This window comes from Quercus suber, unplaced genomic scaffold (assembly GCF_002906115.3).
Source record: "Quercus suber isolate HL8 unplaced genomic scaffold, Cork oak 2.0 scaffold_246, whole genome shotgun sequence".
In the NCBI taxonomy this organism is placed as follows: Eukaryota; Viridiplantae; Streptophyta; class Magnoliopsida; order Fagales; family Fagaceae; genus Quercus; species Quercus suber.
Genome location: NW_027069702.1, coordinates 858,186 through 876,936, shown reverse-complemented (window position 1 = coordinate 876,936; position 18,751 = coordinate 858,186). Strand labels below are relative to the sequence as shown.

Here is an 18,751-nt window from a genome sequence, read left to right as displayed (position 1 = left end):
TTGCATAAATCTTCAAATAATATGAAAAAAAAAATTCTAATTTTTTGAGTCAATGCCAATTTGGTCCTTACATTTTGGTTGCAGTAAATTTAGACCCTAATATTTTTGAATTGTATTTAACTTAAAATCAAAGTTATCATGACTTTTGAGTGAAGTTGTGATATACCTTTGTATCGCCTGAGAGTGAGAGATAGATCAACGGAGGACGGTGGCGATCGGTACCTCGCACCGATCGCACTGAGAAAGCTGCCGTCCGCTGTCCTCCGAGATCGCACCGGATTTGATGATTTTGACCGGAGATCGCACCGGATTTGATGATTTTGACCGGATTGGATGATTTTTTTTCTTTGTGTTTTGTTTCTTTTGTTGTCTGTGAACTAAGAAATGGTGTTGGATGATTTTTTTTCTTTGTTTTTTGTTTCTTTTGTTGTCTGTGAACTGGAAAATGGTGTTAATATTTGTTTGGAATGTGAGAAAATGTGTTTCCTAGTATTTCAAGAATACAACCAAACATATGAAAATATTTTCTGCATACAATTTTCATAATGCAACCAAATATTTGAAAATATTTTCTTTTCTTGAAAATAGCATTTCCAGAAAATAGGCTATTTTCTAGAAATATTTTACGCAAACCAAACGGACCTTTATTTCAAACTTTTTCCTATCACTTCATACTGCATGGAGTGTTAATTAGCCGAAATTTAGGTCCAGCCCAACAGCCCAAAATCCAGGATTGGACTACTATTACCGCTTATTTATAATATTTAATGGGCCTCGGCCCAAAAACTATAGAATGTGAAATTAAATCCCTAATTTCAATTTTGTCTTTCAGGCCCTCATGACTTGCCCAGAAAGAACGGCTAGCCTTAACTATTTCGCTTCGTCATTGAAGAAAGGTACGCGAAAACCCTAATTCCTCTCTCTCTTTTTCTCTTATCTCAATGTGTTAATTTTGCTTATGAATAATAACTGAAGTGGGTTTGAACTTAGAGCAGTGTTTGGTTACTGAGAAAACGCTAGAAAAGCTAGCTCCTTCCTATTTCTTCATTAAGTTAATACTTATCAGAAAAACCAAAACAAAAACAAAGGAAGGATTTTTCTGCAGAAAGCATTGAATGTCAGAAAATTAATATTTTATTTTTTTTTGCTTTTGATTTTTGAAGTAGAATTCAGACTAGGGTGCTTGGTTACTGAGACAATCGGAATGTAAGTAAAAGAAATTTTGATTTTTTTGAAACATTTCTAAGGAAGCACACACACTGTTGGACCTGAAAGTTAGGGCTTGAATGGATTTTTATTATATATAATTTTTTATAATCCTAGATATTAATCCCTAAATATTGTTTGTGTTGCCTAACATTAAGTCTAGAGACAAAAATTTTCACAACTCTTGGGTTGGCAAGTTGTTATTGATAGGTAAAAAAATAATGTCAGTGGTGGGCCAGATGATAACAAGTAAAAACTTGTCAACAGTCAACACATCTGTTGTGAAAATTGTTGTCTGTGGCATTACTTGTTGCCTAAAAGAAGTTGGAAATTGTTAAAGTTACTACAAAATGGTTATGAACTGATGTGACAATGAATGTGATTGCGTGGAATTCAACAATGAATGTTTGAATGATTTTTTTGTGGTTGGTGGACACATCAGTTTGTAAGTCTTATGTAGTAAAAAAAATTTCATCCCTAGCATCACTTAAGGAAGTTTCCGGTTTTTTATATTAGAGTTTTCAAGTCTAGAAGTCTCTGAAGAATGAAAATTTTCTGTTTTTATCTGAACCTTTATATGTTATTTTCTAATTTGTGCACAGAAACTAGCCTTAGTATATAATTTGAGGGTTTTGGTTGATTGAGCTTAAGCCATATTGAAGTGAAGTTGAGAACCAAAGTAGGTCTAATTTTTAGCAATGGAAGAATCTCCAACGCTTGGAAAACGAAAAGAACCTGAAACTGAACAATCTACAGTCCCTGAAACCCCTAGTCAAGGATCTGCCCCAAAAAGACAAAGAGAGCCTGAAGATTCAGAGCTTCTTGTAACTCCAATTCAACAGTCTACCCCAACTGGAAAAAGCGAACCTGATGATTTAGAGGTGACCAGAACCCCCAATCAAGAATCCCTTCGAAATCAATCCAATCTGACGCGCACATGCATCCATGAGGTTGCAGTGCCAAGTGGGTATACTTCAACCAAGGTTGAATCTATTCATGGAACCCTCTCTAATCCAATGTATAATGGCAAGATGGCAAAGACATACCCGTTTACACTTGACCCATTTCAGCGGGTATCTGTGGCATGCTTAGAACGGAATGAGTCGGTTTTGGTGTCAGCACATACTTCTGAACCTGATGATTTAGAGGTGACCAGAACCCCCAATCAAGAATCCCTTCGAAATCAATCCAATCTGACGCGCACATGCATCCATGAGGTTGCAGTGCCAAGTGGGTATACTTCAACCAAGGTTGAATCTATTCATGGAACCCTCTCTAATCCAATGTATAATGGCAAGATGGCAAAGACATACCCGTTTACACTTGACCCATTTCAGCGGGTATCTGTGGCATGCTTAGAACGGAATGAGTCGGTTTTGGTGTCAGCACATACTTCGGCAGGTAAAACTGCAGTTGCTGAGTATGCTATTGCAATGGCTTTTAGAGAGAAGCAGAGGGTTCTTTATACTTCGCCATTGAAAGCTTTGAGCAATCAGAAGTACAGAGAGCTTAGTCAGGAGTTTAAAGATGTGGGATTGATGACAGGTGATGTTACTCTGTCACCTAATGCTAGTTGTTTGGTCATGACAACTGAGATTCTGAGGGGAATGCTTTATAGGGGTTCAGAGCTTTTGAAGGAAGTTGCTTGGGTCATCTTTGATGAAATTCATTATATGAAGGATCGTGAAAGAGGGGTTGTTTGGGAAGAGAGCATTATATTTTTGCCACCAGCTATTAAAATGGTATTTCTTTCAGCGACAATGTCGAATGCCACTGAGTTTGCTGAGTGGATATGTAATATTCACAAACAGCCATGCCATGTGGTCTACACAGATTTCCGACCAACTCCTCTGCAGCATTATGTTTTTCCCGTGGGTGGGAATGGATTGTATCTTGTGGTTGATGAGAATGAACAGTTCAGGGAGGACAATTTTCTGAAGTTGCAGGATACTTTCTCCAAGCAGAAGCTAGGTGATATTAACAAGAGTGTTAATGGAAGAGCAAGTGGGAGAATTGCAAAAGGTGGGAATGCTTCTGGTGGTTCTGACATATCCAAAATTGTGAAGGTGAGATTTCCAGTTTTAGGTGCTACATTTTATTACAATGTTATTAGCAGCTTGAATTATTGTTTAATTTATGCTGATGGTTCTTCTCCTCTCCTTGTTTATTTTTATTTTAAAAAAATAATAATCTAATCCTGTCTGATCCGGGTGGTCTAAATCTTGATACTTTGATCCATTCTTTTGTTACCGTTTTATTTTTTTTCTTGATTGCACCAATTGGCTTTATATTTTTATCACTTACATTACAATTCAAGATTAATTAAGACTTTCAGATTTTTTTATGCCCATGCATTGAATTAAAAAGGCTGGACCTTGGAATGATGGCAAGTGGCCTCCACGCATATGATGTGTCAACATATTTGCCTTCTGTGCTGATATTATGAGGATATGGGAGAAGTCAATAATTAGAAGCTTGAATAAATTTTTTTTTTTTTTTTGTTTTGCTACATTGTACTCTTAGAAATGTGCTTGCCCTTGCATCAATTCAGGAGTTAATTAGGATATCATAGCTAGATTTCAACCTCTTCTCATTGTTTGATTTTAGATGGAGATTGTATTGCTTGCTATTTATCAACAAAATTTTGTTTTATGATGGAGACTTATACTTAGGTTGTTTTTGGCATTGGCTTAAAAAGCTAGATTTTTTTACTATTTAGCTTATTTTTGTTACTATTCATGGGTCTCATTGCACTTTTTGGTACTATTCATGGGTTTCACTGTATTATTTCAATTACTTTTTAGCTTTATCTACAATACTTTCAGCAAAACATTTTCAATTTCAGCTAAATAAGCTGTTCCCAAACGGACTCTTAGTGGACTAGAATTTTTTATGTTAGGCAGGCAGATCTTCACACGGACTATATATTGTTAGTTATTAAAATCTTAGGTTTCTTTGCTGCTTTTATATAGCATAAAATCTTGCACAGCATACTTATTGCTTGAGTTGTTGTATTTTTTTTTTTTTTTCAGATGATTATGGAACGAAAATTCCAGCCAGTAATCATCTTCAGCTTCAGTAGAAGAGAATGTGAACAACATGCAATGTCCATGTCCAAGCTTGATTTTAATAGCCAAGAGGAGAAGGATACCGTGGAAGAGGTTTTTCGAAATGCAATACAATGCTTGAATGAGGAGGACAGAAATTTACCTGCCATTGAGTTAATGTTGCCACTACTTCAGCGAGGTATTGCTGTTCATCATTCTGGCCTTCTTCCTGTTATCAAGGAATTGGTTGAGATTCTTTTTCAGGAAGGCCTTTCCAGTAATCATCTTCAGCTTCAGTAGAAGAGAATGTGAACAACATGCAATGTCCATGTCCAAGCTTGATTTTAATAGCCAAGAGGAGAAGGATACCGTGGAAGAGGTTTTTCGAAATGCAATACAATGCTTGAATGAGGAGGACAGAAATTTACCTGCCATTGAGTTAATGTTGCCACTACTTCAGCGAGGTATTGCTGTTCATCATTCTGGCCTTCTTCCTGTTATCAAGGAATTGGTTGAGATTCTTTTTCAGGAAGGCCTTGTAAAGGCCCTTTTTGCCACAGAAACAGTAAGATTATCTCTACACCCCCCCACCCCCTCAAAAAAAAACCCCCCCTTTCTTTGTATCAAAATTCTTCTTTTATTGTTGCCTTGGTCTCTGGATAAAATAATGATTGATAAGATTTACAATAACTTATGATTGTGACAGTTTGCCATGGGTTTAAACATGCCCGCAAAAACTGTTGTTTTCACAGCTGTCAAAAAGTGGGACGGTGATAGTCATCGTTTAATTGGATCCGGTGAATATATACAGGTGACCAAAGATTTCATCGCTTTTTTTTTTTAGCATTCCGCAAGACAATTTTGTACATGCACTCGTATAAAATTTTTTAATGATATTTTAGATGAGTGGACGGGCTGGGCGTCGTGGCAAAGATGAGCGTGGTATCTGTATTATTATGATTGATGAGCAGGTGATTCTATGGCTAGTTTTCTCTCTTTGCATTACATGATTTTCTGTTCGTGTATTCTCATGATCATAGAGACTTTCTGTAACTTTTCTTTCATCAAACCCTTAGAAAACCTTTTCAACATGAAGTTTTTATTTGATGTTGACCTTGTGGGATATTTTTGCTTTATTTCAACATTAATTTATATTTCAAAGAAACATTGGTATTTCAACCTCAATATTGTAAAAGAAATATTGGTCTTTCATGTCAAGTCTCAATAATGATTATATGGCTTCTAGTTAGCTTTTCATAAGGAGCATGGACACTTCAAAACCCCCAGGTGTCTATGTTGGACATGCTGGGGGCACTCTTGCAAGCGTTTGCTCATTGGGTTGGGAGAATAAAATGTTTTTTTAATTTAAAAATAATCCTTTGATTTTAGATCCCTTTTGTTGAAGGTCATTCAAGCTTTTCCTAGGGAGTATGGCATGCATTACTATGTTTTTTTAATATTTGGTTAGTTGTTATTTATTTTGAAAACTTAAAATTAACATAAAATATGCCTACAAATAAATAAAATTTAACTAAAGATATACTCCCTCCGTCCCAATTTTCTTGTCCTGTTTGAAAAGTCAAACTTTTTAAGGGAACATCATTTATTGTCTTGTCTACCTTTTAAAAATGTATAAGTTTCTAAAACTACCCTTAAAAAAATTTATTAAAAAATTGAATTAGTAAATTAATAGGGTATAATAGGAACATTAGTAAATTAATGACTTTTATTTTTAGAAACAGGACAATATTTTGGGACATTTCAAAATGGAATAGAGGACAAAAAAAATGGGACGGAGGGAGTATATATATATATATTAATTAATTGTCATATCCCCACCGTATCATGTCCTAATTTTTCAAGAATTGCTATATTGCCATGTCCCGTGTCATGCTGTGCCTGAGTCCATGGTCATTAGATCTCTTGTTGGATTTTCAAAAACAAGTGAGGATTATTTATTTATCTTTAACAGATGGAGATGAATGCTCTCAAGGACATGGTTTTGGGTAAACCTGCTCCATTAGTTAGTACTTTCAGGCTGAGCTACTACTCAATTTTGAACTTAATGAGTCGTGCTGAAGGCCAGTTTACTGCTGAACATGTAATAAAGAATTCATTTCATCAATTTCAGTATGAAAAGGTTTTTTCTGAACCCTTCCTTTAATCCTTTTATTTTAATCTTTACATGGTGCATGATGATGGGTCACTCACCAGTTTTTCCTTCTGCATAGGCCTTACCTGATATAGNGAACAAGAAGAAGAAGAGGAAAAACAGCAACAAATTAGTGACAACAACAGGCACATCATATTATCAGAATGCAGCTAAAGTAGTTACCTTTACAGGATTAAGCTTTGGAAGGCCTTGTGGAAAGCGAGTGTTCAGCTCCTGTAAAGCAAGCAATATACTTTGCCTGGCTTCCAGTGGCCGGAGATCAGAAGGTATAGATTTCATCAGTTTGCTTAAAGCAGCAATTAGGGGCAACTGAACAGGGACCTAAAGTATACAGAAATTAAAAATAATTAAACTCCAAACATTTCACATACTTAGCATGAATAGTTCTCTGAATCACAACTAAAAATTGTAGTAGTAGTAGTAATACTGCTGTCAAATATGTCTCAACTCACCACATGCATTTCACCCTTTTCTCCAGGGCGGGGCGGGCATGGTTTTGGCCGTGAACTATTCTCACTTGAACCAGGAGAGCAATGAAGTAAAGTATCAACTATATAACCACCCCCACGTGAAGGCAATGAACCTACCCCTGTGGATGGCCTTTTAACAACATTGACCACAACTCCCCAACCCCAATCTGTTCCACCTTCCCTTATCTTGACCTACAATCAAAAAAGTGCTTCCAAGTGAAACAAGAAGCATAAATGTACCATGCAACATCGTAGCATGAAGCCAAGCATATGCCCTAAACTAGCATATACTGAAAAACAGTAAGAATTAAATGAAAGAAGAAGATTACAAGCAAAGCTACATAAAGAAAACATGAAGCCAAGAATATACCCTAAACTAAAAAACCCAAGTGGAAAAAAATAAAAAAATAAAAAATCAGAAAAGAGGACAACAATATTCGATAATATCACATACCAGTCGACCAGGACGAAGATTGTAGAGGACCCTTTCAGGCCTAGTTATTTCTCCCATCAACTTCTTCTCAAGTTGGGCTATATCCAGTTTTAGCTTATGATAATCAGCAACTTCAGCCTACAGAAAAAACAAAAAGATATGAATAAACACAACAAGAATTAAAAATGATTTTGTGGACTGCCCAAGGACCAAATGAAAAATATTACCTCTCCAGATGCATCAAGCATGGTAGCTTCTTGCTCCAGCTTGGAAACCTTGTTCCCCCTAAAAGCCCCCTTCTCTCCCCCAAAAAAAAACATAAATAAGGCTAAAAAATAAGACATCTTTTGGTACATGCAGGCATGGGAATCAGGGATTTCATGTATCCCTTCATGACCATGGTTCCTACATGACCTGTCCTTGAGGTGGTATGACTACTTACCAATGGGTATTTGGAAGGCTTTATTTTCGTTGTGTGATAGAATGTTGGATATTGGATAAAATTAGACTGGTGTTTTTTTTTACTCTAATATTGAAATGCAGGATATGGGCATTGAAGATTCAGAAATTGTTGAGTTGGTGAACCAAATTGAGGAACTTGAACGGAAGTTATATGCTCATCCACTTCACAAGGTTTATCTTAGTTTTTAGAATGAACACTGCTATTCTATCATTTTGTGAAGTTTTTGAAGATTGTGTTGCTCACATTGTTCTTTGCTATATGAGTTTTCATAACCATTTCATTTTGTAAATCCAGTCTCAAGATGTGCATCAAATGAGATCTTTTCAGAGGAAAGCTGAGGTGAACCATGAAATTCAACAACTTAAGTCGAAAATGCGTGATTCCCAGGTTTGCCTTTGTTGGCCGCTTCTTTCTTAACTGGATATGACTCCTATTTGAATCATTTAGCTTGGGTCATGAACTCAATACCGGATGAAGGTCAACCACATTGAGCGTGTACTAGATTGTAAATCTTGTTAAGCCCCAACTCCCACTCCTGGTTTCTCTTTCTGCCTTCATGAAAAGAAATTATTTCGCTGGTTTTAACCGTTACAATCAGCATAGATCCTTTGGAATGAACTTGCAGAGTCTGGTTGTGGTATCATATTTATTTCACTCTTTTCCTTAATATGTGGGGAATACGCTCATGTTACAAAAGCGTATGGAAGACCATGCAGACTTCCATATTAATAGTCAGATTCTAATGTTAAATGATGTTATCTAACATGCCCCCTTTGGTAATCTTCTCTTTTCCATATGTTTTGTTGTTTAATTTTGAATTCTCATCAATTTTTGCAGCTTAAAAAATTCCGTGATGAACTTAAGAACCGGTCACGGGTCTTGAAAAAGCTTGGTCATATTGATGCTGATGGTGTTGTCCAGTTGAAGGGTCGGGCAGCCTGCTTGATAGACACAGGCGATGAGCTCCTTGTCACTGAACTGATGTTTAATGGTGACTTTACATGAACTGTTCCTTTTGCGGTCTTCAAAATCTTATAATTATTTTCTACCTATCAAAAAAAAAAAAAAAATTCTTATAATTATTTCTCAATCCTCTCTTCCTGAACTATCTAATTATCAAAAATTAATCTTATAATTATTTTATGCGCAATATTAGGCTGGTTAGGTAGGAATTGGCTGGCCAAATTTAATTAGGAACATGTCTTATGATCCACATTAGGGCTTATAAGAAGGCTGACCCCAATCTATGGGAATTTTCCATGTCTGTTCTTATCCAGCTCTGAAGAATTAAGAAATACATGTTCTTTTATATACAACAACTACTTATGTACAAACATTATATTTTTACAAGGTGGACTTCACAAATCTGTTTGTGAAGAACTATGCCTGCATGAGGCAAGTGAGCAGGATCTAGATAATGCAGGAGGCTCAAAGAGATCTTTATTTTAATTTAGTTTTATTTACTTTTAGAGTCAATTGTTATTTTTTATTGGACACATTTTTTATTTTAGGTCCTAGTAGTTTATTTCTATATTAGGTTATTAGTATTTTATTTTCTAGATGGTTAATTTTGTAATTCAATAATAATTAGGGTTTCCTATGCAAGTTAGAATTAGGCTTAAGTACTCCTATGTACATAAAGTTTTGAACTCCTATGAAGGGGATTATTCTATTGATTAAACTTTCTATTGAAATTGTCTCCGTAGTCTGATGCTGACTTTAACCAACCCTAGGTGTTAACTACTAGATTCTCAATCTTTATTTTTCTGTTATTTTACTTTGTTGTAAAATTGATCTGATTTGTCTTGCAGCAATGCTTCAAACAAACCGAAATTTTCTCTGGTACCAATTTGATGTTGAATGAACTGGAACAATTTGACAACAAAATTAAAGAATAGGAAAATAAAGACAGAAAACCTAGGAGTCAACACCAAACAAAGGAAAACCACTAGAGAAGTTAACACCTAGGGTTAGTTGGAGTTGGCACCAGATCATGGAGATAATTTCAATTGAAATTTTATTCATCAGAATAATCCCCCGTCATAAGTGTACAATACTTTGCTTATATAGGAGTACTAAAGCCTAATTCTAACTAACATAGGAAACCCTTACCATTATTGAAGTACAAAAAATAACCATGCTTCTAGGAAATAAAATAGTATTAACCTTATAAAGTAATAAACTATGAGGATTAATTTAATTACCTATAATTTTTTTTTTTTTAAAGTAATACTATGAGGACCTAAATAAAAATACAATTGCTAGCAATCTTCAATAGTTCATACACCTACTTAATCCACAATTGCCACTGCTCCCCTCTATTGATTATCAAATTATTTAGCATAAATATGAATGTGAATTCTGATTGTATCTTTTTGATCAGGTACATTCAATGATCTTGATCATCACCAAATTGCTGCTCTTTCAAGTTGTTTTATACCAGGAGATAAATCAAGTGAACAGATACAATTGCGAACGGAGCTTGGGAGACCATTACAACAACTCCAAGAAAGTGCAAGAAGAATAGCGGAGGTGTTTTATCATTTAGCGTTGTAGCTTGATTTCTGGTTCATGTATGCAATTTGCTGAATGAGCAGTTATAAATGTATTTCTATGTTGCAGATTCAACATGAATGCAAACTGGATGTAAATGTGGATGAGTATGTGGAATCCACAGTAAGGCCATACTTGATGGATGTGATTTACTGTTGGTCAAAGGTTAGTCTATTACTGATGCATCAATCATTTTTGATAAGTAATAAGCTTTATTGATAGAAAAAAAAATTTACAAAAAAAGCCAAAGTACACAGCACGTGTACTAATATATCAATCATACCTTTTGACACAGGATGTCAATGGAAGATTATGTTTTAGGAAATTAGTGTTAGGGTTTGTAGCTGATTTGGGAATTGGAGAAATTGATTGGGAATTAAGGGCTCACAATTTCAGCTGTACTATGAAAAACATTAAATAACTAGCATTACGTGAGTAGGTTCCTAGTAATTACTCCTTCCTAGTGAAAGAAAGAATCACACCTTCCAAGGCTTTGGAGGAACTCAAACCTGGCAATCAAAATTTAGATTATGCTAATGATAAAAAAATGTCCCAATACAAAGCTTATATAAGCTTCTCAAAAACCATTGCAACAATTAACCTTGACCCTTGAAATAAACTAATCTAAAGCACACATTATTACAAGATAAAACATATATAGACCACAAAACTCCTGTGAGTTGGACCCATGAATATTCAGGAAACAAAAAATTTGGACTCATGAATTATGAAAATTCTAAACTTCAGCACCGCTGTGAACAGAGTTTTCATATTTTTGGCCAACAATTTGATTGCATTATGTTGTATTGCATCCTTCACACTAGTGATGTCACTTGGTGCCAACTCCTAGGTTATCTTTTCCTTATTTTTCTGTTCAATTTTATTGTTGCGTCGTTTTAGTTTTGTACTTCATCAAACCCCTCCCTTCTTTTTCTCTCCACACTCTCTCCTATTGTTTGTTAAGTAATGAGCCATTCTGCTTATAATTCTGCTTGTGCTCATTCTTTCAGGGAGCAAATTTTGAAGAGGTTATACAAATGACTGATATTTTTGAGGGTAGTATTATTAGAAGTGCTAGAAGGCTTGATGAGTTTTTGAATCAGGTAAATTGATCAAATTTCTGGATATTTCATTCTATTATATTGTGAATTGTGGCAGTACAAATAGGAAGTGCTGGTTGCCAAGGGCCTTATAGCTGAATTGGAACCTTCCCATGCACTAAGTGTTTGGGGATCTAAGGGGGAAAAGGGTTTGAGCTACGGGTTTAGCAGTATATTGTAATTATCTCATCTCTTAATAAAAAAAAAAAAAAAAAAAACGAGGAAGTGGCGGTTGCTTTGATTCTCTTCTCATATGATCTTCAATTTTCAGTAGAGCTTGGGTCTTGCATCAGCCAGTATGATGTTATTTGATTTTCAGTTTTGAGTTTAGTCTTTCATCAATCAGTAATATTGCATTTTAGTACCATAAATATTGATATATACAAGTCAGAAAGAAAATATGAGAGATGTTAGATTGCATTTCCTTTCAGTGTAAATAAGGATGGAAGGTGAATTCATGGGTTCAATCTTGTGCAGGTGTGTGGGTTCTGTTTACTTAGAGAGGAGGGGAGTTTTCGCGTGGGGGGGTGGGGGGTGGGGGTGTTGTCATTTGTCTACTACATATGTAACAACTTGATTCAGACCTAGGACATTTATCAACATCCCTTATCAGGCCAAAGATTTTTCTTTATGTTAGTTCTATTGCTTTAAATTGTACATTTACACAACAAATCCATATTTATCTGAAATATATTTTTCCAAAAAGAATATATGTATGATGATATGGTTCAACTTCAGTTGACCCAAACTAAAGACCTCTATTTCTTGAACCACCACCTTTTTGGTTCTGTCAATGACCTATTTTTTTTAAACATTGGGTACACATAAATGGGGTTTATGTATTTTTTTTTTGCTATGTATCTCTTAATAGCCAGCATTTGATGGTAATATGTTAAAGATATTGTTTAGATGCTACTTGATAAACCTGAGAATTTAGGACTCAAATTTTACCTGAATTATGAACTGGACAATTGAAATCAAGTACTTTTTTAAATAGCAAAACTCATGAAGAATGAATTTTAGAAATAAGTGGATTAAAGATGAAAGGTATGGAAATCCTATCATTTTCTTTATTTGGATGAACCCCTTTTCTTTTGTGGAAAGGGGTTGGGGGGGCGGGGATTGGGGGGGCGGGGAGGGGGGTGGGGATTTCAGATATAATTGATTGGTGTAATTAGTGATTGTAATTTTAAAGATTAGGCTGTAAGTGATATGGTACCTGTTGAAATATTTGTGTAATTTTAGTCGTCATCGCAATGGTGTTATTTGGATGGCTGTCCCTCAGTGCTTGATGTGGTGCATTTGGTGGGAGAGAAACAACCGGTGCTTTGAGGATTCAAAAAGGACAACAGCTGATCTTAGATTTTTCTTCTTTAGAATGCTGACTGATTGGATGTGCTTCATTGGAAGCCATTCCATATTTTCAATCTATGATTTGATGGATGTTTGTAACTTATGTATGTTATGAACTTATGATCCCAGCTGTATATGTCATGTATATTTGGGTGATTCTTTTTTATGATTTGAATAAATTTTACATTATCTATATTAAAAAAAGGTAGTGTGTTAGTGAAGTAGTGAAGGCTCACATTGAATAATAATGACAAGAGCGAGTGGTTAATACATTATAATTAACATGATTGGGCCACACCAATTGGTTTAAACTTTTGGGTCAAGTGATGTACCTATATGTTACATTAACTCCTCAGTTGAAGTTTCTCTAAGGTGTTCTCCCCAACGCTCCTAGGAGTAATAGTGTCAGTTATGGGGATAATGTTGTTATGGCGGTGACATTTTTGCTGCTGCTGATGATTTCATTGAATTTGGCAATATGGTACTAGATGTTTGTTGTGAGACACTAGTTTTGCAGTGGTAATGCTTGTTATGACTATGATAATGGTGCTAATGGCATTGAATGCAAGTGAATCTTGGTGATGGTGTGGTGGTGCTGCAATGAGGGTAGCTGGTATCACACTATACCATAACTGTGTAACATGCAAAAACTAGGGTGATATATGAGAGGAAAAATTAGAATATTTTGATAGATTATAGTAACAAGAAGGGTATACATGTATGGATAGCTTTTCGCTTCTTACATTTATTGGGAGTAGCTGGTGTTGGACACTCTATGTCATTGTCTAGTGACCTCCATGGCTGTGTTCCTGGATCGTGTTTGTTTGGGTTATTGTGATATGATATTTTAAATGGCTAGTTGGTGGCTCTCTTGAAAACCATAAAAATGGATGAGCCACAGTGGCTTGTTTCAACAGGTGCTTCCATTCAAATCTCACAAAACATGCAGATGTTACTTTCCTTGGGGACAGTTCTCTGTTGAACAAGCAATGTATATGTGTGTGTGTGCGTGCATGCTATTTTCCCAAGCAGTTCTTTTGTTTGAATCTATATACTATGGAGCTGGAATGTTAATTCTTGATAGATGAAAATTTGCCACTCAGAACTCTTTTTTTTCCCCTGAATTTCCAATTCCCTCTTTTTTTCTTTTTTTCGTTTTTTTCAGTTGCGTACTGCTGCTCAAGCTGTTGGTGAAGCTAATTTAGAGAACAAGTTTGCAGCAGCTAGCGAAAGCCTTCGCCGAGGTATAATGTTTGCAAATTCCCTGTATTTGTAAATCATCATCCTGCAGATCTGGGAATGAAGATGTATCTCCCATAGCAAATGCCAGATCACATTTGAGGTATCTTTCTTGTGCCATGAGGTGAGTTAAGTATTTTACTCTTTCATTTTTGTTCTTTTTGCATTAAGTTCCTTGTAAAACTTTCTTTTATATATTTATTTTTAGGTTTTTCAATCAATTGATAACCCACATTGTATACATGCAGTCTAGGGAATTGATTTCTGTAAAAGATAGTTGAGAAGGTAATGCAGAATCTCTTAAATGATATTGTCATTATTTTTTTTTTCCCCATGTTCGTTAACAAATTTACACCTTTAAAACTCCACGCCACACTGGGCAGGCCCAGTTAATTGTCAATTTAGCCAAGTTTTTTTTATATTTATTTTAAACTCAGTTAGCCAGTAAGAGGAGAAAGAGTGTAACCAAAAAAGAAAAAACTTACTTTTTTGTACATTTTGTTTTTCCCTCAGCAGTAAATTGCTACAATATGAAGCACTTTATTATGATTTGTGCTTCTGACGTAGAAATTTTTTTTTTTTTTTTTAATTGTCAACACGTAAAAATAATAATACTAAGTTCTTATAACTTGTTCTTATCGGAGACGGTGGGACTGATGGATTTTTCATATTGGGTTCAATCAATACTGCCTTTCCATGGGAGTCTCTTTTGAAGATATTAGAGACTTGGGGGAAATTCAGTGTAGGGCTAAGAAGATTGCCAGGCTGATCGATGGAGTGGGGTCCTTGATATGGTTCAGAAATCTTTGGGATATATCACTAAGATAATCGCAGGACATAACTGAGTTTCAAACCATTGATTAAACCCCATCACTGAAAAGAGATTATTACCTTTTTGCTTCATGATAAATATTATGGGAGGTTGATATGGTTTAGTTCGGCCATGAATTCCAAGTCATGACTCATGAGCCCCCTAATTTTTCTTTGAATATGATGAGGTTGCAAATAAACTGAGTTATTCATCAAAAGCTCAAGTTCAATTCCGGAAAAAACTTGTTTATATTTATTTATTTTGGTATTTTTAAAATTTTTTCATTCTCTTAAAAAGATTATCATGATTATTAAAGCCATCACAAAATTATAATATTTCCTTAACCAAAATTAAAATGAAATCAAAGATAGAAGACAGACTTTGTAATAATCAATTATTCACAACAGTTGTAGGAATGTTGTTATACATAAAATTGATTGTTAATTTTTCATTATTATATGTTGTATAGATTTAGTAGTAATACCAAATTATAAATAATTTTTAATAATACAAGGTATGTGAATCTAATTTTTAAATAAGTTCTTGAAGAGAAATCATTTTATCTAATTAACTATATTTAGTTCGATTTTGGTTCCTTTAATGTATAGTTTGTTCAATTTACTCTCTCCAAAATGGGGGTTTTCAGCATCCTGTTAGTAATGTAAATTAAAAAATATATATGGAGGGATGAAATTATTCTATTCTTAAAATTTTAAGGACTAAATCCGAACCTTTTAAATTCGAGTTATCAAAATCAAACTTATAATAAATTTTAGGGACGGAAAGTATAATTTACCCATTCATTTTATTTAATACTATCCTTGTAGGGGGAATGGCCAGAATTCTCCCTCCAGGTTGAAATAGGGAGGAATGGCTAGAATTCTCCTACAAACTAATTGGATTTGGATCCCCTCGATTCCTGTCCTCTCCTCTCCTCTTTCATTCACTCTGTTCTTGCCTAAAATCAATTTGGTCCATACATGCAGAGAAGGAAAGCAAAATAAAATATAATTCTCAATGGAGCACATCGCAATTCTAAATTATGTGGAAGTAAAAGTAGTTGTAATCTTAATCAATCGACTGAAAGATGTTTGTATGTAATGTATAACCCTTAATTGTTTTCATGTTTCAACTTAGTACATGCCTTTCTCAAAAAAAAACAAAAACAAAAACAAAAACAAAAAAAACCTTGGTACATGCTCTTATTTGAACTGCTGTTTTATCTGTTTTATCACCAATCTTTTGAGGGACTAAAAATGAACAATAATACTGTAGTGGAAGTTTTAAAAAAAAAAAAAAATACAAACAATCAATGGAAATAGCACTGCCCTTTTGATTCTTGGCCATTCACTTTGACAATCTTCTAGCTAAATCATGCCATAATCGGCTCGAAGGCAACTGTAGAATGGTTTGCAATGTGCAAGCTGAATTGCCCCCCTTTCTCACTCACATCAATCTTCTCCATTCCAAGAGGAGCCCTCATCTCAAAGTTACACACTAATTTGGAAATGATAAGGCCTAATATTGGCAGTGCAAGAATGATACCGGGACAGCTCCTCCTACCCATGCCAAATGGTAAGAATCGAAAATCGACCTTACCACCAGCCACAGCATCTGTGCCACATTCTTCTTCCAAGAACCGCTCTGGCCGGAATTCCTCAGGGTTTTTCCACCATTCGGGGTTGTTTGATAGCCACCATGCATTTACCACTACCTTTGACTCTTTAGGAATGGTGTAACCCCCAAGTTTTGCTTCTTCAAGGTTCATATGGGGTACCAACAAAGGTATTGGGCTGTGCAACCTCAATGTCTCTTTTATAGTGGCTTGCAAATATGGTAGCTCATGGAGGTTAGATTCCGTGACTGCTTGGCCCTTTAGGACGGTTGAGATTTCTTCGCGAATCTTGCGTTGGACATGAGGATGGTTGACCAACTCAGCTATAGCCCATTCCATGGACCATAATGTTGTCTCAATTGCTGCAACATTGATGTTCTCGACTATGTATAGCACATTTTCTGCATTGATTTCTCCTTTCATTTGAGCATCTATTATGTGATCAATCGCACAGCTTATTTTATGCTTCTCTCCATTGGCAGCCATTATTTTCCTATACACATAAAAGTAAAAGATAATTTTTTAGCTATTAAGTAATATGTAATAAGTTTAATTTTCTACAACTTTAAAACGGATAATTCAATTCACTGTTAAGATTTTATATTCTAAATGTAAAAATGTATAACGTGTCACGTCGTTTAAAATTTAAAATTGTGACACTAAATCTAACTTTAGATTTGTACTATTTACAAAAAATGAAAATAAAAATAAATAGATTGTGCATTTTATACAACAATTTAACAAACTTATGAACAATGGATTAAAAATTTAGTATCATTTATAGTTATAAGGGTAACTCCATTGTATAATTCTTAAAATTTAATCCATTCATTTTGAAATGAATAAATTAGATTTTGCCAATCGTCATTAATAATTTAAATAAATATCAAAATTGTGATAGTCAACATTTCCTAAATATTAATGATGTTGTAAAATCTAATTCACTCATTTTAAAATGAGTGGATATAAGTTTAGGAACTCCAAAGTGAAATTACTTTAATGCTCTAGCATATCTTAATCAATGAACGGTAATCAAACTGTTGAAATTTCAATTGACAGTTCTTAGAATAAGTAAAAGGTTTCTTTTCAAATAAAAAATAAAAAAGAATAAGTCAAAGGAGGAAAATATAATATGGGAGATAGTAATTACCTTCTTTTCTCGACAAAATAGTTGTTGAAAAATGCGAGCCGCCTACTTTGCAAATCTCTGCACCTGTTCAAGTACCCATTTAAAAATGGTCTAAGCAAAGGAATAAAATCCCCATAATTGTACTCAAAACTCTGAGCCAATCGACTCCTTTCAGAGTTAAACTTTGTTGCCTCAATGAACAAAGGGTCCTCTTGTGACTCAAACTTGGCATCAAACATCATCCTGTACATAACATTGTAAAGCATCAATTGCAATCTCCTCCTAATAACTATTCCCTTGGTTCTCACTTCCTCATTTTTGTTCAAGTCATGTACAACCAAGTCCATCTCTTCCTCCCACATATCACTATATTGGTGCACAACTTTGTTGGTGAAAAATGGTAATGTCATGATGCGTCTCATTTTGCGCCAATGGTCACCATAGACTGTGAAAACCATGTCTTGTCCATTGCCTGTGAATATATCAAAGACAACATTACGTGGGCGTGAACCAAAGGCAATGACCTAAACCACCGCGCTTTTAGCCTCCATGGCTCAAACCTATGGCCCGTATTCCTCCTCAAACTTGGGTCCAAAAACTTAGCTGTTGTGTCCAACCCTGAGCTTGCCAACCAAGTCCTCCACACACAAGGTGTTGAATTTGGTTCACGCCCACGTAATGTTGTCTTTGATATATTCACAGGCAATGGACAAGACATGGTTTTCACAGTCTATGGTGACCATTGGCGCAAAATGAGACGCATCATGACATTACCATTTTTCACCAACAAAGTTGTGCACCAATATAGTGATATGTGGGAGGAAGAGATGGACTTGGTTGTACATGACTTGAACAAAAATGAGGAAGTGAGAACCAAGGGAATAGTTATTAGGAGGAGATTGCAATTGATGCTTTACAATGTTATGTACAGGATGATGTTTGATGCCAAGTTTGAGTCACAAGAGGACCCTTTGTTCATTGAGGCAACAAAGTTTAACTCTGAAAGGAGTCGATTGGCTCAGAGTTTTGAGTACAATTATGGGGATTTTATTCCTTTGCTTAGACCATTTTTAAATGGGTACTTGAACAGGTGCAGAGATTTGCAAAGTAGGCGGCTCGCATTTTTCAACAACTATTTTGTCGAGAAAAGAAGGTAATT

General features: G+C 35.1%; 3 protein-coding genes across 3 annotated transcripts; 2 read left to right on the top strand and 1 right to left on the bottom strand.

Moving 5' to 3' along the window:
* Window positions 1–808: 808 nt before the first annotated feature.
* On the top strand, window positions 809–16,157 carry LOC111996114 (DExH-box ATP-dependent RNA helicase DExH10). The gene is made up of 17 exons (XM_065780753.1): window positions 809–896; window positions 1,809–2,087; window positions 2,355–3,272; window positions 4,239–4,367; window positions 4,633–4,818; window positions 4,960–5,064; window positions 5,156–5,224; window positions 6,226–6,393; window positions 6,485–6,692; window positions 7,690–7,730; window positions 7,873–7,962; window positions 8,087–8,179; window positions 8,630–8,783; window positions 10,176–10,324; window positions 10,415–10,510; window positions 11,356–11,448; window positions 13,964–16,157. The coding sequence occupies exons 2-17, from the start codon at window positions 1,905–1,907 to the stop codon at window positions 14,072–14,074; spliced, it is 2,793 nt and encodes a 930-aa protein (XP_065636825.1). The 5' UTR covers window positions 809–896; window positions 1,809–1,904; the 3' UTR covers window positions 14,075–16,157.
* Window positions 16,158–16,159: 2 nt separating this feature from the next.
* LOC111996133 (cytochrome P450 CYP73A100) lies at window positions 16,160–18,109 on the bottom strand. Its single transcript, XM_024028081.2, has 2 exons — window positions 17,614–18,109; window positions 16,160–16,956 (listed from the first exon to the last, which is right to left on the bottom strand). Exons 1-2 carry the CDS (start codon window positions 18,048–18,050, stop codon window positions 16,221–16,223), a joined length of 1,173 nt encoding a protein of 390 aa, XP_023883849.2. The 5' UTR covers window positions 18,051–18,109; the 3' UTR covers window positions 16,160–16,220.
* A 199-nt stretch (window positions 18,110–18,308) lies between these two features.
* LOC136070609 (cytochrome P450 CYP73A100-like) lies at window positions 18,309–18,749 on the top strand. The gene has a single exon (XM_065780752.1). It carries the CDS (start codon window positions 18,309–18,311, stop codon window positions 18,747–18,749), a length of 441 nt encoding a protein of 146 aa, XP_065636824.1.
* Window positions 18,750–18,751: the final 2 nt, after the last annotated feature.

What these genes read in the sequence shown, in the direction of transcription:
- LOC111996133 (XM_024028081.2), bottom strand. Translation starts at nt 18,050, where the DNA reads ATGGTTTTCACAGTCTATGGTGACCATTGGCGCAAAATGAGACGCATC. An exon ending in TATTTTGTCGAGAAAAGAAG is followed by an intron (nt 16,957 to 17,613) that starts GTAATTACTATC and finishes TTATGTGTATAG; the next exon opens with GAAAATAATGGCTGCCAATG.
- LOC136070609 (XM_065780752.1), top strand. Translation starts at nt 18,309, where the DNA reads ATGGTTTTCACAGTCTATGGTGACCATTGGCGCAAAATGAGACGCATC.